Raw genomic sequence first — 21,179 nt, 5'->3', positions numbered from 1 at the left:
AACAGGTTGGTCCTCTTCCCCCCCCCCACCTATAGGTAGAAGACTAGTAGCAGTAACAGGTTGGTCCTCTTCCCCCCCTATAGGTAGAAGACTAGTAGCAGCAACAGGTTGGTCCTCTTCCCCCCTCTATAGGTAGAAGACTAGTAGCAGTAACAGGTTGGTCCTCTTCCCCCCTCTATAGGTAGAAGACTAGTAGCAGTAACAGGTTGGTCCTCTTCCCCCCCCCCTATAGGTAGAAGAGTAGTAGCAGTAACAGGTTGGTCCTCTTCCCCCCCCTATAGGTAGAAGACTAGTAGCAGTAGCAGGTTGGTCCTCTTCCCCCTATAGGTAGAAGACTAGTAGCAGTAACAGGTTGGTCCTCTTCCCCCCTATAGGTAGAAGAGTAGTAGCAGTAACAGGTTGGTCCTCTTCCCCCCCCTATAGGTAGAAGAGTAGTAGCAGTAACAGGTTGGTCCTCTTCCCCCCCCTATAGGTAGAAGACTAGTAGCAGTAACAGGTTGGTCCTCTTCCCCCCCCCTATAGGTAGAAGACTAGTAGCAGTAACAGGTTGGTCCTCTTCCCCCCCCCTATAGGTAGAAGACTAGTAGCAGTAACAGGTTGGTCCTCTTCCCCTCCTCCCTCCAGGTGGACACAGTGAAGCGTCTGCTGATCAAGAAGCTTCCTCCAGTGCTGGCCATCCAGCTGAAGAGGTTTGACTACGACTGGGAGAGGGAGTGTGCCATCAAGTTCAACGACTACTTTGAGTTCCCCAGGGAGCTGGACATGGAGCCCTACACTGTAGCCGGGGTGGCCAAGCTGGAGGGGGACGACGTTAACCCAGAGAACCAGGTTAAGGATGGCATGATGTTCACACAGATTATTACATTATTGGGTGTAAAAATGAATACATTTGCATGTGTTCATAATGACGTGGTGGTCGTTCTCATTTCAAATATCTGAAATATATGATGTAATTCAGATGGGACCACATTTAAACTGTCCCTTTTTAAATGAACCAATTGTGGTTCACTGGCACATCAATAATTGCGATAAATACAGATATGGCAATACACTGAATTATTTCTTTACTAAACTGATCATCCGTATGGTGTCCTGCCACCAGGTGATCCAGCAGAACGAGCCCTCTGATCCAGAGCCCCCGGGCAGCTCCAAGTACCGCCTGGTGGGGGTGCTGGTCCACTCAGGCCAGGCCAGCGGCGGACACTACTACTCCTACATCACACAGAGGAACGTGGGCGTGGCCGACGGCGAGCGGAACCGCTGGTACAAGTTTGACGACGGCGACGTGACTGAGTGCAAGATGGACGACGAGGAGGAGATGAAGAACCAGTGCTTCGGAGGGGAGTACATGGGCGAGGTGTTTGACCACATGATGAAGAGGATGTCCTACCGGCGCCAGAAACGCTGGTGGAATGCCTACATCCTCTTCTACGAACGCATGGACTCATTGGACAAGGATAGTGAGCTGGTCAAGTACATCCAGGAGTTGACCATCTCGTCCTCATCCAACAACAAGCCGTCGCACCAGGTCAAGATGCCCAACGTGATCGAGTGCAGCGTGCGCAAGCAGAACGTGCAGTTCATGCACAACCGTATGCAATACAGCCTGGAGTATTTCCAGTTTGTTAAGAAACTTCTGACCTGTAACAGTGTCTATTTAAACCCTCCGCCAGGTACGTGGAACACACACACACACACACTGGCTTCAATATACCTTCTAGAGCTCTATTTAAGGCAGGTGCTGTTGATGCTACACTGAGGTTCCGTTTGTCTCCTTTGTTCCCTCTTGTTTTGGCCCTTGCTGGTCATGGCTCTACGTGGACATTTTTCCACTGTCGAGCCATTCTATTGTGTACAACCCAAGAAGAGAGATTGCTTTAACAGTGATCTGCTTTTATAATTTGTGCACTGTGAAAGGCCCAGCCTCACTCCTTAGTGTAGCTAACTCTCAGCCATGTTACAGTAGCCCCAGTAGTACCATAAAAATACCTTTTATCACTGTAATAACGATAGAAGACTTTTGCCATGTTTTAATAGCTGATATTTTCATTCCTTTCAATATTTAATCAAATACATCTATACCGTTTTAATCTTACCACTGGTAACATGCGTACAGATTCACCACTCTCTTGGAGCGTTGCATAGAGAGGGAGAGTATAGGATGGCAGAGCTGAACGTTACACTGGCTGACGGTAAACTGCGGCAATTTCCTCTGACTTCATATGAGCCGATGCATTATTAATGCAACCAGTCAGCCAGGCCACATCTATCCATCTGGCTGGCTGGCTGGCAAATTAACTAACTACTGCAGGGTTAGCCATCAGTGTGAAAGCACTTGGTTGGGATGAAATGCTTCAGCTCATCAATTATGTATGTATGGGGTGCTGGTTTCTTTTTGGTGTCTTGTGTGCGAACGGACAACTCTTATCGTTAATGTCTCCAATTTCAGCCTGTTATTAAGGAGTAAGCAGCAGACGTGGTCATAGGGCTCTATTTAAACAGTGAGATTTTAGGATTCTGCTCCAGTGAGTGACTCACACATTACCTCTGAAATTGAAATAACTCCCTGTGTGAAGATCAAGAATAGGCTAGTCTCTGGCGCTCCAGGTTTCTTCATAATCATTTGCATCCACTGAGGAAACCTTCATTTTCGTTAAAAAAATGTATGACCAATGTTTTTATTGAAACGTTCCAGTAGGGAAGACTGACGTTAAGTTGTGACTGAAGTCTGAACCGATGTTTTATGTTGTGTGGTTGTATCAGGACAAGACCATCTACTGCCCGATGCAGAGGAGATGGCTATGATTAGTGTTCAGCTGGCTGCTAGGTTCCTCTTCAGCACTGGTTTCCACACCAAGAAAGTAGTGAGGGGGGCCGCCAGTGACTGGTGAGTTCTGTCGATCTGTCTGACCTTTCAACCTTGACCTGTGTTCATATATGGAGTGAATCATCTTTATGTTTTCTTATTCTCTTTGTTTTCCTCCTCTCTCACAACTGTCTGCATCTATCCCTGTCTCTACTGTCTCTCTCTTTCTCTCCACTCTACCTTGCATCATTCTCTCTCCATTTAAATCTCTCACCCCTGTCCTTAATCCACGGTGTAAATCTGTTTCTTTCTCCATCTCCAGGTATGATGCGCTGTGCGTCCTGCTGAGACACAGTAAGAATGTACGCTACTGGTTTGCACACAACATCCTGTTTGCCTATGCCAACCGCTTCTCCGAGTACCTGCTGGAGTGCCCCAGCGCTGAGGTCCGGGGCGCGTTCGCCAAACTCATCGTCTTCATCGCACACTTCTCCCTTCAAGACGGACCCTGCCCCCCGCCCACAGCATCCCCTGCCAGCGCCTCCACCCAATCACAGGTGAATGACTGTTTCTCCTGGGCCTAAAAAACTAAATGGTGAATGACTGGTTCTCCTGGTCCTAAAACAGAAACTGCCTATCAGGGAGGTGTTTATTATGCATGAAACGGGAGAAATGTTTTGAAACCGAGCAGCTACTTCCTGGAATTGTCAAAAAACGATTGTCTTATTTTCGGCTTCAGTTTTCAAGTGTTTCCCCCGTTTCATGTATACTGAGAATGACCCATACAAAGCACTTTTACTCTGGTCTTGTAGAGTATGTGTTAAACTTCTCTGTCTGTCTGTCTGGGTCAGGCGTGTGATAACCTGCGTCTCAGTGACCACCTGTTGAGGGCTGTGTTGAACCTCCTCAGGAGAGAGGTGTCAGAGCATGGCCGACACCTGCAGCAGTACTTCAACCTCTTCGTCATGTATGCCAACCTAGGTAAGGAAAACATTCCTGTCATGCACACCTACAACTCCTTGATTAATGGGTAGAGAGTGTATGGCTAACTGGCTATTCCTTCTACTTTAGTGGGCAGCAATGGACAGACACATTTCTCTTCATGCCTCACTTTCTCCTCCCTCCCTCCCTCTCTCTCTCGCCCTCTCTCCTTCCTGTCTCCAGGGCTGGCAGAGAAGACTCAGTTGTTGAAGCTGAGTGTCCCAGCTACCTTCATGCTGGTGGCTCTAGACGAGGGACCCGGTCCTCCCATCAAGTACCAGTATGCAGAGCTGGGGAAACTCTACACCGTGGTCTCCCAGCTGGTGCGCTGCTGTGATGTGGCCGCACGCATGCAGTCATCCATCAATGGTGCGTTCACACAGATGTCAGAGGTGGTGACCTCTGTCCGTTAACCCTGAGAACCAAGGACAAACCATTATCAGCTGGGTTGTATTCTTTGTATGCAATTGAGAAAAGGCCTTAATCTCTTTCTCTCTGTCTCTCTCTCTCCCAGGTAACCCCCCTCTCCCAAACCCGTACGGCGATGCCAACCAGACCACCCCGGTGATGCCTGTGCAGCAGCTGGTGGGAGAGATCCTTTTTGTTAGGACCAGCTACGTGAAGAAGATCATCGAGGACTGCAGCAACTCAGAGGAGACAGTCAAGCTGCTGCGCTTCAGCTGCTGGGAAAACCCCCAGTTCTCCTCTACTGTGCTATCAGAGCTGCTCTGGCAGGTAAGGGTTGAATCACACACACATGCTCACACACAAACACTCCATTATTTGCCTGGGGCGGCAGGGTAGCCTAGTGGTTAGAGTGTTGAACTAGTAACCGAAAGGTTGCAAGTTCAAATCCCCGAGCTGACAAGGTACAAATCTGTCGTTCTGCCCCTGAACAGGCAGTTAACCCACTGTTCCTAGGCCGTCATTGAAAATAAGAATTTGTTCTTAACTGACTTGCCTGGTAAAATAAAAAAACACACATAATATGCACATTTATACTGACTCTAAATACACACTCATCATATACACTGCTGCTACACTGTTTATCATGTCCTGATGCCGAGTCACCTTACACCTATACATATCTACCTCTATCGATCCAGTATCCCTACACGTTGTCAATATGGTACTGGAACTGACTGACCCTGTATATACACTGGACAAAAATATAAACGCAACATGTAAAGTGTTGGTCCCCTGTTTCATGAACTGAAATAAAAGATCCCAGAAATGTTCCATACGTACAAAAAGCTTATTTCTCTCAAATTTTGTGCACACATTTTTTACATTCCTGTTCGTGAGCATTTCTCTTTTGCCAAGATAATCCATCCACCTGACAGGTGTGGCATATCAAGAAGTTGATTTAAACAGCATGATCATTACACAGGTGCACCTTGTGCGGGTGACAATAAAAGGCCACTTTAAAATGTGCAGTTTTGTCACACAACACAATGCCACAGATGTCTCAAGTTTTGAGGGAGCGTGCAATTGGCATACTGACTGAAGGAATGTCCACCTGAGCTGTTGCCAGAGATTGAGTGTTCGTTTCTCTACCATGTCACCCCCAATGTCATTTTAGAAAATTTGGCAGTACCTCCAACCGGCCTCACTAACACAGACCACGTGTAATCACGCCAGCCCAGGACCTTCACATCTGGCTTCTTCACATGCAGGATTGTCTGAGACCAGCCACCTGGACAGCTGATGAAACAGAATAATTTCTGCACAAACTGTCAAACTTCTCGGGGAAGCTCATCTGTGTGCTCGTCGTTCTCACCAGGGTCTTGACCTGACTGCAGTTCGGTGTCGTAACCAACTTCAGTGGGCAATTGCTCACCTTTGATGGCCACTGGCACGCTGGAGAAGTGTGCTCTTCACGGATTAATCCTGGTTTCAACTGTACCAGGCAGATGGCAGACAACGTGTATGATGTCATGTGGGCGAGTGGTTTGCTGATGTCAACAATGTGGACACAGTGCCCCATGGTGGAGTTATTGTATGGGCAGGCAAAGCTACAGACGAAGAACACAATTGCACTTTTATCGATGGCAATTGGAATACAAAGACACAGTGACGAGATTTTTTGGGTTGGAACCAAAAGTCTCAAATTTGGACTCTAGACCTAAGGACAGATTTCCACCGGTCTAATGTCCATTGCTCGTGTTTCTTGGACCAAGCAAGTCTCTTCTTCTTATTGGTGTCCTTTAGTAGTGGTTTCTTTGCAGCAATTCAACCATGAAGGCCTGATTCACGCAGTCTCCTCTGAACAGTTGATGTTGAGATGTGTCTGTTACTTGAACACTGTGAAGCATTTATTTGGGATGAACTTTCTGAGGCTGGTAACTCTAATGAACTTATCCTCTGCAGCAGAGGTAACGTTAACTCTAGGTCTTCCTTTACTGTGGTGGTCCTCATAAGAGCCAGTTTTATCACAGCGCTTGATGTTTTTTTGCGACTGCACTTGAAGAAATTGATTGACCTTCATGTCTTAAAGTAATAATGGACTGTCGTTTCTCTTTGCTTATTTGAGCTGTTCTTGCCATCATGTGGGGCATCTTCTGTATATCACCCCTACCTTGTCATAACACAGCTTATTGGCTCAAAAACCCTGGAATGAGTAGGTGTGTCCAAACGTTTGACTAGTAATGGGTGTATATATAAACATACCCCCAGTAATCGTCAACGTACTCAATTGAGTTGCTATGGCAGGTAATAACCACCTTTGGCCCATATACCCCAGTGGGCAGCCAACACCACTAGAAAACATGACATCTCAGAAGCCGTTGGTCTCGTCCTCTACCTCCCAACTGGTGTTTTTCATATTTCTGTGTGTTCGATCTTATTGATAATGTGTGTTTTGTTATCCACCAGGTGGCGTACTCCTACACCTACGAGCTGAGGCCTTACCTGGACCTGCTGCTGCAGATCCTGCTCATCGAGGACTCCTGGCAGACACACAGGTATTGTCAAACTCAGGACATTATCACGTCTTTGGTCTGGGAAAGATCACACACTGGATGCTGGGTTTTGTCCCAACCTAGTGCCAACACATCTGATTTAAACTCATCAGACTTGAAGTAACTTCTTCAGGTTCTTCAGACACACACTGTAGCCTTCTAGGAATAGGAATATGGCCGGTTTCACTGGTTGGTGTCAACATCATCCCTGTTCTATCTGACCTCCCTCTCTCCCTGTGTGTCTGTGTAGGATCCACAACGTGTTGAAGGGTATACCAGACGACAGGGACGGCCTGTTTGACACCATTCAGCGCTCTAAGAACCACTACCAGAAACGGGCCTACCAGTGTATCAAGTGCATGGTGGCCCTGTTCAGCAGCTGCTCTGTGGCCTACCAGATCCTACAGGTAAAACCGAGACAACACTATGCACTAGACCACATGTCAAACTCAAGTCCAATCTGGCTCACGAGCCGATTTAAATCTGGCCCGCCGGTGGTTTGACTATAAAAAGAATGTAATCTCCATTTCAGGATTCTTAATTGCAATGCGAGGAAAAAGTCATTCATAAGCAGTCTTACAAATTGTGTCTCTGTAGAGTAACGGGGACCTGAAGCGTAAATGGACCTGGGCGGTGGAGTGGCTGGGGGATGAGCTGGAGAGGAGGCCCTACACAGGGAACCCCCAGTACACCTACAACAACTGGTCTCCCCCCGTCCAGAGCAACGAGACCTCCAACGGATACTTCCTGGAGCGCTCGCACTCTGCACGTATGACCCTGGCCAAGGCCTGCGAACTCTGCCCTGAGGAGGTAACACTCGCACCAAATGCACACACACACAGGCACTATACGACACACACACATACAACCCAAAGGTAATATCTAACATGGATGCATGACTTAAATGGTGGTAGTTGAAGTAGTGATAGTCTCAGATAATGTATTTTGGGAAAGATGCACCATTCTGACCTTGGTGGTTTTTGCCTACAGAGTCGAGGTGGAAACAATGTAGAGGAAAAAGAAACGCACACCTATTTAGGTGAGGTGCTGGCTAGCGGAGTGGAAAACTTGAAAATAAAGGAGAGCCGCACACTCTTAAGAGCTCAGATGCAAAAATGTAATGTCCAACGTTTCGACAGGCAAGCTGTCTTCATCAGGGTGGAAACAAGGAACTTGCCTGCAATACTAAACTCAGCAAAAAAAAAGAAACGTCCTCTCCCTGTCAACTGCGTTTATTTTCAGCAAACTTAACATGTGTAAATATTTGTATGAACATAAGATTCAACAATAGACATAAACTGAACATGTGACGAACAGAAGTTTAATAATGTGTCCCTGAACAAAGGGGGGGGTGTTAAAAAGTAACAGTCAGTATCTGTTGTGGTCACCCACTGCATTAAGTCTCCTCTTCATGGTCTGCACCAGATTTACCAGTTCTTGCTGTGAAATGTTACCCCACTCTTCCAACAAGGCACCTGCAAGTTCCCGGACATTTCTGGGGGGAATGGCCCTAGCCCTCACCCTGCAATCCAACAGGTCCCAGACGTGCTCAATGGAATTGAGATCCGGGCTTTTTGCTGGCCATGGCAGAACACTGACATTCCTGTCTTGCAGGAAATCACGCACAGAATGAGCAGTTTGACTGGTGGCATTGTCATGCTGGAGGGTCATGTCAGGGTCCTCCCACATGAGGGAGGAGGATGTCTAACCTGTAAAGCACAGCGTTGAGATTGCCTGCAATGACAACAAGCTCAGTCCGATGGTGCTGTGACACACCGCCCCAGACCATGACGGACCCTCCACCTCCAAATCGATCCCGCTCCAGAGTACAGGCCTCGGTGTAACGCTCATTCCTTCGACGATAAACATGAATCCAATCATCACCCCTGGTGAGACAAAACCGCGACTCGTCAGTGAAGAGCACTTTTTGCCAGTTCTGTCTGGTCCAGCGACGATGGGTTTGTGCCCATAGGCGGCTTTGTTGCTGGTGAGGACCTGCCTTACAACAGGCCTACAAGCCCTCAGCCCAGCCTCTCTCAGCCTATTGCGGACAGTCTGAGCACTGATGGAGGGATTGTGCGTTCCTGGTGTGACTCGGGCAGTTGCTGTTGACATCCTGTACCTGTCCCGCAGGTGTGATGTTCGGCTGTACCGATCCTGTGCAGGTGTTGTTACATGTGGTCTGCCACTGCGAGGACGATCAGCTATCCATCCTGTCTCCCTGTAGCACAGTCTTCGGCCTCTCACGGTACGGACATTGCAATGTATTGCCTTGGCCACATCTGCAGTCCTCATGCCTCTATGCAGCATGCCTAAGGCACGTTCACGCAGATGAGCAGCAACCCTGGGCATCTTTCTTTTGTGTTTTTCAGAGTCAGTGGAAAGACCTCTTTTGTGTCCTACGTTTTCATAACTATGACCTTAATTGTCTACCGTCTGTAAGCTGTTAGTGTCTTCACGACCGTTCCACAGGTGCATGTTCATTAATTGTTTATGGTTCATTGAACAAACATGGGAAACGGTGTATAAACCCTTTACAATGAAAATCTGAAGTTATTTGGATTTTTACAAATTATCTTTGAAAGACAGGGTCTTGAAAAAGGGACGTTTCTTTTTTTTTGTTGCTGAGTTTTAATGAATTTGTTAAACAGTAGTGTCGGTTATATGGAATCTCATGCAGCAATACAAACTATACTATTTTCTTCCTTGTGATGTATGGTTAACACACCTCATAGTGTACACAAACTTTAAGCTAACATGTTGATATGTATTATTATTTAACTTTTTCCTCTAGATTCCTTTGTTTGTGTTCGTCTCCTTTGCTGAAGCTCAGTGTACATTTACAATGCTTAGCCTTATTAATCCTTACCATGAATGGCAATATGATAAAAATGATATATGCTAATGTTACTTAAACAAAAAAACAGAAGAAATCCACCTGAAAACATAGTTTATTCCCATAGAGCGGCGCACAATTGGCCCAGCGTCGTCCTGGTTAGGGTTTGGCCAGTGTAGGCCGTCATTGTTAATAAGAATTTGTTCTTAATTGACTTGCCTAGTTAAATGAAAGGTTAACTATTGACACTTGTATATGTTATGCAATGATATCAATTATGCCATTTCAAACTAGTGTCACTTAACGAAGCCTGGTGAGGCCATGTCTGAAGAAGAAGCTGCCATGCGGAAATCGTCCTCGCCACAGCAGCTTTTGCCAGGGGACGGGACAGGACCACAGCAACATACTGTAAGCCCCTGGCACCCTCTTCCACTCTGTCCCCTCTCTAGGTGTTCCATACAGGGCTATGTTAGAGGAGTCTGTCCCCTCTCTAGGTGTTCCATACAGGGCTATGTTAGAGGTGTCTGTCCCCTCTCTAGGTGTTCCATACAGGGCGATGTTAGAGGAGTCTGTCCCCTCTCTAGGTGTTCCATACAGGGCTATGTTAGAGGTGTCTGTCCCCTCTCTAGGTGTTCCATACAGGGCTATGTTAGAGGTGTCTGTCCCCTCTCTAGGTGTTCCATACAGGGCGATGTTAGAGGAGTCTGTCCCCTCTCTAGGTGTTCCATACAGGGCTATGTTAGAGGTGTCTGTCCCCTCTCTAGGTGTTCCATACAGGGCTATGTTAGAGGTGTCTGTCCCCTCTCTAGGTGTTCCATACAGGGCTATGTTAGAGGTGTCTGTCCCCTCTCTAGGTGTTCCATACAGGGCTATGTTAGAGGAGTCTGTCCCCTCTCTAGGTGTTCCATACAGGGCTATGTCCATACAGGGCGATGTTAGTGGTGTCTGTCCCCAGAGAGAGGTGTCTGTCCCCTCTCTGGTGTCTGTCCCCTGTCCCCTCTCTAGGTGTTCCATACAGGGCTATGTTAGTGGTGTCTGTCCCCTCTCTAGGTGTTCCATACAGGGCTATGTTAGAGGTGTCTGTCCCCTCTCTAGGTGTTCCATACAGGGCTATGTTAGAGGTGTCTGTCCCCTCTCTAGGTGTTCCATACAGGGCTATGTTAGAGGAGTCTGTCCCCTCTCTAGGTGTTCCATACAGGGCGATGTTAGAGGAGTCTGTCCCTTCTCTAGGTGTTCCATACAGGGCGATGTTAGAGGTGTCTGTCCCCTCTCTAGGTGTTCCATACAGGGCTATGTTAGTGGTGTCTGTTCACTAGCACATTGACACAGGGTGAATAGCCTGGGCAGTTGAACCAACACACAGACAGACAGTCTGGAGCATAGGAGCTGGACAATAACAGATAGCAGTGACAGGATGGTCAGATGTCCACTCAGCTGTTTGCGTTCTGCTCCCTAAAGTGATTTTGTGATGACAGTTGGTGATGGCGCAAATGTTTTACTCGTCATGGTCTTTGGGAATATAGCCCGCTGAAGACTCATCCTTTCTCTGTATCCAGTGACTGACAAAGCAGCAGATATAGAGCTGAGGGGGTTATAGTATAGACAATTAAAGATCCCGATGATGTTCCATAATATAGAGTCAACCCCACCAAAATCCAACATGTCAATATTAACGTTGCACCATAGACAAAAATTGACAAAAATCCAACTGAACCGCATACCGCAAACATTTCCTCTTTCCAGTAGCCGTGTCCCATTGGTTACCTAAAGCAGCACTGGCTTCCTGGCTTCCCTTTAGTTCAGTTGGTCCTTAACCTAACCCTGTTTATCCAATCAAAACTGTTTGTTCCACCTCCCCAAAGCAAACTCAAACTATGGTGACAGAACTGATCTGATGATGAAGTGCTAGTGTTACGTGTAGTGTCCTTACTGGTGTGTTCAAGTGTTAAGACTAGGTTGGTACATGGGGGAAACTTGTGGTTTGTGTCAGCCATTCAAATCGCATGTGTTCATAATATATTTCTAGTCAACAGGACTAGGTCACGTCTTGTTATTGATCGTTTCAATCGGAAACATCACCTTGAATAGTTATTGTAACTACCAGTAAAACCAATTCTATAACAATATCTGGAGAGAAAGAACAGCGAGATGTCTTAGGACCACTACGTTAATTGACAATAGGCAGCACCTACTTTACCCAAAGGTTATTGTAGGTTTCCGATAGATTCATGATAACACAAGACTAACACAACAACTGTCTTCTCGTTGGTCTGGTCACATGTTGTAATGTGTTCTAGATGTTGTCAGTCTCTGTCTTTATGACCGACTCATACAGATACACGGCCAGTTGTCCCAGTCTAAAGTTGCCAGTCTAAAGAGGTAACGCTGGCATAACCATCATGGACTGAACACACAAAGTAGAAATCCCTCTGTTTTTCTCTGAACTGGATAAAAACTGCATTTCTATCTAGTATTAGCCCCAGCAAAGTATCCCATATAAACCTAATAAGAAAGTATATGGCCCCGTCCCTTAGATGTTACACTATATACACAAAAGTATGTGGAAACCCCTTTAAAATAGTGGAATTGGCTATTTCAGCCACACTCGTTGCTGACCGGTGTATACAATCGAGCAAACAGCCATGCAACCTCTATAGACAATTATTGGCCAAAGAATGGTCTTACTGAAGAGCTCAGTGACTTTCAACGACATAGGATGGCACCTTTCCAACAAGTCAGTACGTCAAATTTCAGCCCTGCTAGAGCTGCCCATGTTAATTTGTAAAGGCTGTTATTGTGAAGTGGAAACGTCTAGGAGCAACAACGGCTCAGCCGCAAAGTGGTAGGCCACACAAGCTCACTGAACGGGACTGCCGAGTGCTAAAGTGCGTAAAAATCGTCTGTCCTCGGTTTCAACACTCACTACCAAGCAATATCGGCACAAGAACTGTTCATCTGGAGCTTCATGAAATGGGTTTCCGTGGCCGAGCAGCCGCACACAAGCCTAAGATCACCATGCACAATGCCAAGCGTCGGCTGGAGTGGTGTAAAACTCGCCGCCATTGGCTTAAGCGTTGGCTGGAGTAGTGGAAACGCGTTCTCTGGAGTGATGAATCACTCTTCACCATCTAGTTTTGACGGATGCCAAACGAACACTACCTGCCCAAATGGCTGGTGCCAACTGTAAAGTTTGGTGGATGAGGAATAATGGTCTGTGATGTTTTTCATGGTTTGGGGTCGGCCCCTTAGTTCCAGTGAAGGAAACTCAACATGACGCAATCGCAACCACACTGCCCTAACCCATCTGGACAAGAGGAATACCTATGTGAGAATACTGTTCATCAACTACAGCTCAGCATTTAACACCATAGTACCCTCCAAACTCGTCATCAAGCTCGAGACCCTGGGTCTCGACCCCGCCCTGTGCAACTGGGTACTGGACTTCCTGATGGGCCGCCCCCAGGTGGTGAGGGTAGGTAACATCTCCACCCCGCTGATCCTCAACACTGGGGCCCCACAAGGGTGCGTTCTGAGTCCTCTCCTGTACTCCCTGTTCACCCACGACTGCATGGCCACGCACGCCTCCAACTCAATCATCAAGTTTGCAGACAACACGACAGTGGTAGGCTTGATTACCAGCAACTACGAGACGGCCTACAGGGAGGAGGTGAGGGCCCTCGTGTGTGGGGTGTCAGGAAAATAACCTCTCACTCAACGTCAACAAAACAAAGGAGATGATCGTGGACTTCAGGAAACAGCAGAGGGAGCACCCCCCTATCCACATCGACGGGACAGTAGTGGAGAGGGTAGTAAGTTTTAAGTTCTTCTGCGTACACATCACGGACAAACTGAATTGGTCCACCCACACAGACAGCATGGTGAAGAAGGTGCAGCAGCGCCTCTTCAACCTCAGGAGGCTGAAGAAATTTGGCTTGTCACCAAAAGCACGCACAAACTTTTACAGATGCGCAATCGAGAGCATCCTGTCGGACTGTATCACCGCCTGGTACGGCAACAGCTCCGCCCACAACCGCAAGGCTCTCCAGAGGGTAGTGAGGTCGGCACAACGCATCACCGGGGGCAAACTACCTGCCCTCCAGGACACCTACACCACCCGATGTCACAGGAAGGCCATAAAGATCATCAAGGACAACAACCACCCGAACCACTGCCTCTTCACCCCGCTATCATCCAGAAGGCGAGGTCAGTACAGGTGCATCAAAGCAGGGACCGAGAGACTGAAAAACAGCTTCTATCTCAAAGCCATCAGACTGTTAAACAGCCACCACTAACATTGTGTGGCTGCTGCCAACATACGAACTCAATTCCAGACACTTTAATATTGTAAAAATTGATGTAAAAAAATGTATCACTAGCCACTTTAAACAATGCCACTTCATATAATGTTTACATACATTACTCATCTCATATGTACATACTGTACTCTATACCATCTACTGTATCTTGCCTATGCCGTTCTGTACCATCACTCATTCATATATCTTTATGTACATATTCTTCATCCCTTTACACTTATGTGTATAAGGTAGTTGTTCTGAAATTATTAGGTTAAATTACTCATTGGTTATTACTGCATTGTCGGAACTAGAAGCACAAGTATTTCAACCATGTGTATGTGACAAATAAAATTTGATTTCAACACTACAGCATACAATGACATCCTAGACGATTCTGCACTTCCAACTTTGTGGCAACAATTTGGGGAAGGCCTTTTTCTGTTTCAGCATGACCCCGTGCACAAAGCGAGGTCCATACAGAAATTGTTTTTCAATGTGGAAGAAATGGACTGGTTTTCACAGAGCACTGACCTCAACCTCATTGAACACCTTTGGGATGAATTGGAACGCTGACTGCAGGCCTAATCGCCCAACATCAGTGCCCGACCTCACTAATGCTCTTCCCTGAGAGTGGAGGCTGTTCTAGCAGCAAAGGGGGGACCAACTCCATATTAATGCCGTGATTTTGGAATGAGACGTTTGACGAGCAGGTGTCCATTGTCTATTTTATATTTAACCCTCCCTCAGTTGATATTACAACATCCAAGGCCGTCACACTCCTACACAGCGTGTCACTCACTTCCATCTCATTCAGTTAAAATAGGCTAATGTTCATATTGAGACATTGGTATGCTATTAGGCCAGTAGGTTTGAGTTGTGTATGAATGTTAGGTGGGAAAAATGCATTGGGAATGAAAATGGTGCTAATCTTGGACTTCATTTCCCAGGAGCCCGATGACCAGGAAGCCTCTGAAGATCAGGACACCTCCCCTCCAGAGGACACCTCCCTCTACCCACACTCATCTCCTGGGACGACCACACAGTTTCAGCAGGTACACAGACACTATTTACTATCCCTGTAAACGATGGCTTCTAAACGAATTAATGACATTTTGTCAGAAGTTCCATCGCACATCAGTAGTTCCACTAAAAACCTGATTGTTTTCTCATTCCCCCGCAGAACAACCACCCCCACGGACAGCCATACACAGGCCCTGCTGCCCAGCTCATGAACAACCCCCAGCACCCTGGCTCAGCCCCTTCTACCCCAGGCCCTGACCCCGGCCCAAGAGCACAAGAGAACTGGGAGAGCACTGAGGAGGTCCCCTCCACCTCCACGGCCCCTACCTCGCCTAAGGAGTAACACCAGCACTCCCCTCTGCTGTACCTCCAGCCTCCTGCTCTCTTTCATCTCCCCTCCAGGTGACTGACCAAGCTCCTGATCGGGACTCTCTCTCTCTTTGGGGTCTCCAGGGCAGGGCCAGGCTTCACAGCTCCTCTCCAGGCCCCCTCAAGCTACTGTGCTACCTACCTGGGGGGTGCTCTCCCCTGGGTTCTGCATACTGGAGCCTGGGGCTGTCGACTGCAGAGGGGATAGTGTTGTAATGAACATAGAATACCCAGGCTTGTCGATGCTGACACACTTGTCAACATGACGAAAAGGTGTACATAGTGTGTTTGTTTTGACTGTTAAAATGACCCCCCCCGTCAGGTTTGCTGTTCGGAGAGAGATCTTGCGAGAAACAAAAATAACAAAAAAAAGCAACACTTGAGAGAAATATATTTTTGTTTTATCACCCTCAGCAGTGATATTTGGTCTGCCATCGGACGGTTACCGGTCATTCACCTTTAGGAGGACACATTGTTATTATTAGTAAGCTCCTTGGCAACCTCTTGACCGATGCCAAATCAACTGACGAGCTGGGGTTGGTTTTAGTGAGACATGGAATGGTTGGGTTAACTTTTACGGTGTTTTGGTTGATGTGAAAAAATGGTGATGCAACATTGTTCTGGAACTCGTTGCCTTTTTTTGGGGGGGTAATTCAGATCTTTTCGGAAGTTCTAGTTAATATGCTGTAATGTTTAGCATGGCTTCTCACCCGAATAGCATAGCTCAAGGGAAGATATGTGATAACATCTGTCCTTCATCCAGAGGACAATTCCTTATGGCTTTTATTTTCTCATCTTCCCCTTGTACATTGAGGGTGGTATTTTGAACCAATACAAAAAGTGGTTTTTCAATTGCACATTTATCCAACTAAACATTCGCCAGTCCATTTTTGGTGGGATAGGGTGCTTAGTATTCATCTATAGGAATGTTGAAAGAAACACCATGTATGAAACCTGATTTCTCTGCAGTCTCTTTGGTAGAGACTAGTCAAACGCCAGGGCTCACCAGGCTGGTCCACTCTGGGGCCGCAGCGTCAGACTTCTCTCCTTGGAGAAGGGGCACACCGTATCGGCTGATTAGTCGTGTTGCAACATGGGCGAAGTAATTCTTTAGGATTTAAAAGGTATACATCAGTAAAACTATTTAATTGTTAACTTGAATGTGTGTATTTTGGGGATTTGTCTAAAATACCAAATATTCTGCCCACCATAATACTTTGCTCTTATTTTATAGAATTTATTTTGTATTTCACACAAAGAATAGAATTTGATTTCTAAACATTTGTCCTTGTCTTATTTTTAAAGGTATTGACTGTACAGAGTTCGGCACCCTGTTTTTTGCCGACTTTTGTTTTGGCCTTGGTGTGACGTTGAATTCTGGAGCTACAGTCGCAATGTGAACTTTCACTGAGGTTTTTTTGTGCACAGAAATATAGAAGCATTGCGCCCTTAGCAAATAAAGAACATGGAATATTGTGTTCATGTAACCGACTTGGTAAAAATGTATGTACATTTACTTTCTGGATTCTCATGTAGGCTACTGCTTGCAATAGACTTGGTCAGTAATTGCAGGTAGCTTAAACAAATGATCATCCCGATTCCATGCTTTGCAGTAGGTCGCTAGTATATTTCAGTGATTCCCATTTAACTGTAGGTTTGCATAGTCAGGCTCCCCTTCTGCCCATACAATACTGAATAACCTTTTATTTAACCTGTAACCAGCCAAATTGTTCAGGTGATTAGGCCCAACTTAATGTAAAAAAAAGAACACTGAATATGCAGTCTGCTCAAACCCAATTCCACCAGAGCACTAACCTAACAAATGGAGTCACAGGTTTGCTTCATTTGAACATTTTATTGTCAAGACATCTAATTCTCCTTCTCCGAGACGGTCTTTGTTCCACGCAGTCTGCCTGTACGACGGGCAGCAATGAGGCCGACCTTGCGACCAGCAGGTGCATCTCTCCTGATAGTTGAGGGTTTTCCAATATGCTGGTGGTTACCACCACCGAAGGGATGCTCGACAGGCTGGAGGGGGGAAAGGGAAGAAAGTCAGCAAAGCTGTTCTAATAATGAATCCTACACCCAAATATGAAAAACAGCATTTAAAGTAGTTGGCTTAGCCATGGTAAATCACAAGCCTCAGCTTTTTACCAAACCAGGTGTGGCAATTGCCGCTTTAAGTTAACGTCGTACATTGGGGTTTGCTTATTTTCTAGCTATAGGTGTTGAATTATCTAGATCAAGAGCATGGCTGTTTGTCAATCTGCTCGTTAGCATTGCAAACCTTCAGATTACAGAGGCAGTGTTCAGTGCCAGTATTACTAAATATCAGGTTTGCACAAGGTTGGTATGACAACCTGGATACCACCCAAGCCTAGTAGAGCCATCTACAAACCTCAGGTGCAGAGAAAGACACCATCTCTGGAAGACTGCTTGAAGTAGAACTTCAATATCCAAATCTAACCTTGAGTTTTCCATAAACATATGCAGAAGAGAGGTCCACTTACGTTCATGGCCACACCACGGACACGTGGCCATGAGTTCCTCTTGGCCTTGTACTTGTGGTAGGCACGACCGGCCTTCAGGATGGGCTTGTCAATACGTCCACCTCCGGCAACCACACCTGATGAGAGGAGAACTATTACTCTGGTGGACAGGAGCACAGGATTACCTAACCAGCCATGTCACAACTGGTAGGACCCATATTCTGAATGGCAGTAAATGCTTTTTGGTTTTCCTGTTCTCTGGCAAAACTGTCTAATCACATCTATCAAAATACATGTGCAGATTTCATCAAAACAGGGGGGTTAATTGGACCCTTATGAGCAAGTGGCAGTGTCCGAATATCTGTACATTTCTAGAAAGGCATTTTGGGTAGCGAAGAAAGTTTGTCATGGAAATTAAGTATACTTTAAATACCAGGATGACCTACTCATTCCAGCTTTTCTAGTAGAATTGCACACTGCACTCTTGAGACCAACACGTTTAACAGCTGACGGGATGTACCAAAATTAACAATTCAGTAGAATGAGCCTTGTATGCTGATATACTGTACAAGATGCATCTACCTCACCATTAATTAGAAAACATTAGCCTTCAGCGAACCAATATACGCAAAGCAAAAAATCTCACGTTCTTACCAACAACGGCTCTGTTTGCGGAGGCGATGACCTTCTTTGAGCCAGAGGGCAGCTTGACCCTGGACTTCTTGGTGTCTGGGTTGTGGGAGATGACCGTGGCGTAGTTCCCAGACGCCCTGGCCAGCTTGCCCCTGTCACCAGGCTTCTCCTCCAGACAGCAGATGATGGTTCCCTCAGGCATGGTGCCCACAGGCAAGACATTACCGATGTTCAGTTGAGCTGAGAGAGATAATTGGTTAGTCATTCAACAATAAATGTTGAATATTAGGACAAAGGTTGTTTTATGTTTGCAAATGATTTGTTTAAACGTTCAATTTGGCCTTATTGCAATTAACCTATTTACATTGAAAAAAATGTTTTTCAAAAGAAAGTTTTTTTCCTTTCCTACAAAGATCAGGAAGTTATTTTAGGCTCTAAACTGGTACCAGGCTACCTTCAGACAAGATGTGACAGTCCTAGAGCATAACATACATTTGTGAGTAACGTTAGAGGGGTCATATTAATGTAGCCTAAACCGTCTGGACGCTACAGACAATAGTTGACAAATACCGACTTCAGACAGGTCCTGTGACGCTTGTGGGGGTCGTAGAGGCCAAACCATTAAGACGCTACAGATGTTTTCAAGTTCTCATTGTCTGACAAACACCGCTGTAGCACTGCCATCCCCCAGTGCAGATGCAAAATGCCATCATTGGCACATGCGGTCGATTGAGATGCAGCCCATCCAAAAAAACAAAGTTTTAGATTTTTTTTTCAATTGTAATGCCAATTAGATTTCTGAGGGGGCTTAGACATCGATGTTCGGGGGTTAAGGTGCCCAAGGGCAGGACATTACTGATGTTCAGCTAACCGTGGTATTGTTATTAAGGTAATCTAGATAGTTCTAAAAAATAGCCTAGATGAGGTGACAAACTAAGCAGACTACAGGTAATCAACCCCATGTCCAGTTCCATTCCTCACCTTTCTTGCCACAGTAGATGAACTGGCCGGTGTGGATGCCCTCTGCAGCAATAAACAGCTCTGTCCTCTTCTTGAATCGGTAGGGGTCACGGAAAGCCACCTTGGCCAGGGGAGCGCCACGGCCTGGGTCATGGATGATATCCTGAGGGAGACAACGGTCAAGTCAGGTCCAAAGCAAATAGTTTTAAACAAAACTTCTTAAAACAATGCATGGCAAACTAAACTTGGGACGTTGTAGAAAACGGTATGTTTCAGCAGCATTAAAAATGGGCTATTGGGAGAGCATTACCTTCACAATTCCCTTGATGTAACCATGACGTTCAGCAAAGTCAATGTGTCTGAGTTTAGCAGCACCTTTTCTGTGCTTCACGTGGGCTTTGAACACAGAGCCAGCACCTTTCCTCTGTCCCCTGATAACACGGCCCATTGTGACTGGAAAGCAAATTTGAGAATTCAATTACAGCCTGGATCAAAGTATATGGAGGTCGAGACAGACCGACAAAATTAAATCAAATATTATTAGTCACATACAACAGGTGTGGAGCTTAGAGTGAAACACTTACTTACAAGCCTCTAACCAACAATGCAGTTTAAAAAAATACGAATAATTCATCAAATAAAGTAATTAAAAAACAGTAGTAAATTAACAATAGCGATACAGGGGGTACAGGTAGAGTAAATGTGAGGGGGGAGGGTTAGTCGAGGTAATATGTACATGTAGGGAGAGTTAAAGGGACTATGCATAGATAAGAGTAGCAGCGGTGTAAAAGGTGGAGGGCTACGTTCATAAATGCATGTGTAACACACAATTTCGCTAAATATACCTGCCATTGGCAGCTGACGTTTAGCTATAAACCCAACGCTAGCTGCCTAACCAACCATGATATCAAGTAAGGATCCTTCTCTGCATTAAGGCGGAATTGTTAACTAACAAATTCATGTTAATGGACAATACTTGCATGTAGTTGTCAGCCAACTAACGTTAGCTAGCCGACATGCGGATTGTCTTAGCATACCAACGCTAGCTAGCTAACGTTACCCATTAATGTTAAGTGTCGACTCACTACACTATGCAACTAGAAACTAACCATGAAAATAAATATTGGGTAAAAAAAAAAATACAAAAATATATACAGCGATGGCTCTACGCTCGTGGACAATAAATACGGAACGTCTGAACAAATTACAACCAGAAAACCGGGTTACCGGCAGCTAGTGATTACCGCTTCACCAAGACGAAGGAGCCCATGTCACTGCGCACCCATATTCACACCACAATCTAAGATTTAAAACGCATTAAAAATCTAAATTTGTCGCTTCAATGATACAACGACTATAGTTAGCAGTGTCTATTATACGTTTTCTACGGGTTTTTTCGAGTGGATGATAGTATATTATACAAGATTTAACTCGGATTCGGTGAAGAGAATAAAATCAACATTCTCCTACCTAAACCCCGATGACGGAAAGAGGAAGTGTAAGGTTGAGCAAGACGACTTCTTCCGGTGAAATAGACCATGGGTCTGACGGGAACAGAAGGCACGTGATTATTTTCTGCTGTAAATCTGATTGTCCAGCAGATGACAGCAAATCGTTAGCAGATATCTATTTGTGTTTTATAAAGCTCCCCTACACACACACTGTCTTGTACAACAAACCCTGTGGGGAGACAAAATTCAGTCCCATTCAAAATCCTACCCCCCCCCCACACACACACACACACACACACACACACACACACACACACACACACACAGTGGTCACACAGAGCAAGGTGCATCCATGAATGTCAGGTTCAGGGATGTC

The 21,179-nt window shown here is 45.9% G+C and overlaps 2 protein-coding genes across 8 annotated transcripts in view; one reads left to right on the top strand and one right to left on the bottom strand.

Moving 5' to 3' along the window:
• Positions 1 to 16,761, top strand: part of usp9 (ubiquitin specific peptidase 9) — a 74,386-nt gene extending 57,625 nt beyond the window's left edge. For 4 of the 6 annotated variants that reach the window (XM_064944002.1, XM_064944003.1, XM_064944001.1 and 1 more), the window contains 13 exons: positions 625 to 828; positions 1,103 to 1,673; positions 2,764 to 2,887; positions 3,129 to 3,363; positions 3,658 to 3,787; positions 3,971 to 4,156; positions 4,302 to 4,522; positions 6,662 to 6,750; positions 6,998 to 7,154; positions 7,345 to 7,557; positions 9,878 to 9,991; positions 14,829 to 14,933; positions 15,062 to 16,761. In XM_064944002.1, the coding sequence (XP_064800074.1) occupies positions 625 to 828; positions 1,103 to 1,673; positions 2,764 to 2,887; positions 3,129 to 3,363; positions 3,658 to 3,787; positions 3,971 to 4,156; positions 4,302 to 4,522; positions 6,662 to 6,750; positions 6,998 to 7,154; positions 7,345 to 7,557; positions 9,878 to 9,991; positions 14,829 to 14,933; positions 15,062 to 15,244 (2,532 nt within the window). In that variant the 3' untranslated portion in view covers positions 15,245 to 16,761. The remainder of the gene's footprint in view (positions 1 to 624; positions 829 to 1,102; positions 1,674 to 2,763; positions 2,888 to 3,128; positions 3,364 to 3,657; positions 3,788 to 3,970; positions 4,157 to 4,301; positions 4,523 to 6,661; positions 6,751 to 6,997; positions 7,155 to 7,344; positions 7,558 to 9,877; positions 9,992 to 14,828; positions 14,934 to 15,061) is intronic. The other 2 variants (XM_064944006.1, XM_064944007.1) reach the window with 1 other exon arrangement.
• Positions 16,762 to 17,105: 344 nt separating this feature from the next.
• LOC135518989 (large ribosomal subunit protein uL2-like) lies at positions 17,106 to 20,903 on the bottom strand. 2 transcript variants are annotated; one of them, XM_064944008.1, is made up of 6 exons: positions 20,823 to 20,903; positions 19,663 to 19,805; positions 19,374 to 19,515; positions 18,414 to 18,632; positions 17,781 to 17,896; positions 17,106 to 17,298 (listed from the first exon to the last, which is right to left on the bottom strand). In XM_064944008.1, exons 1-6 carry the CDS (start codon positions 20,890 to 20,892, stop codon positions 17,140 to 17,142), a joined length of 849 nt encoding a protein of 282 aa, XP_064800080.1. In that variant the 5' UTR covers positions 20,893 to 20,903; the 3' UTR covers positions 17,106 to 17,139. The 2 variants fall into 2 exon arrangements, with proteins under 2 accessions (XP_064800080.1, XP_064800081.1); XM_064944009.1 differs by lacking the exon at positions 20,823 to 20,903.
• Between the last annotated feature and the right edge of the window lie 276 nt (positions 20,904 to 21,179).

The sequence above is a fragment of the Oncorhynchus masou genome, chromosome 29 (assembly GCF_036934945.1).
Source record: "Oncorhynchus masou masou isolate Uvic2021 chromosome 29, UVic_Omas_1.1, whole genome shotgun sequence".
NCBI lineage: Eukaryota > Metazoa > Chordata > Actinopteri > Salmoniformes > Salmonidae > Oncorhynchus > Oncorhynchus masou.
Note: the sequence above shows the minus strand (reverse complement) of the source record. Positions and strands in the feature narration are given on the sequence as shown.

Coding starts and splice junctions, on each gene's coding strand:
- LOC135518989 (XM_064944008.1), bottom strand. CDS start 20,892: ATGGTCTATTTCACCGGAAGAAGTCGTCTTGCTCAACCTTACACTTCC. Junction 18,633..19,373: donor CATCTACTGTGGCAAGAAAG/GTGAGGAATGGA, acceptor TATCTCTCTCAG/CTCAACTGAACATCGGTAAT. Junction 17,299..17,780: donor TCCGTGGTGTGGCCATGAAC/GTAAGTGGACCT, acceptor TCCCCCCTCCAG/CCTGTCGAGCATCCCTTCGG.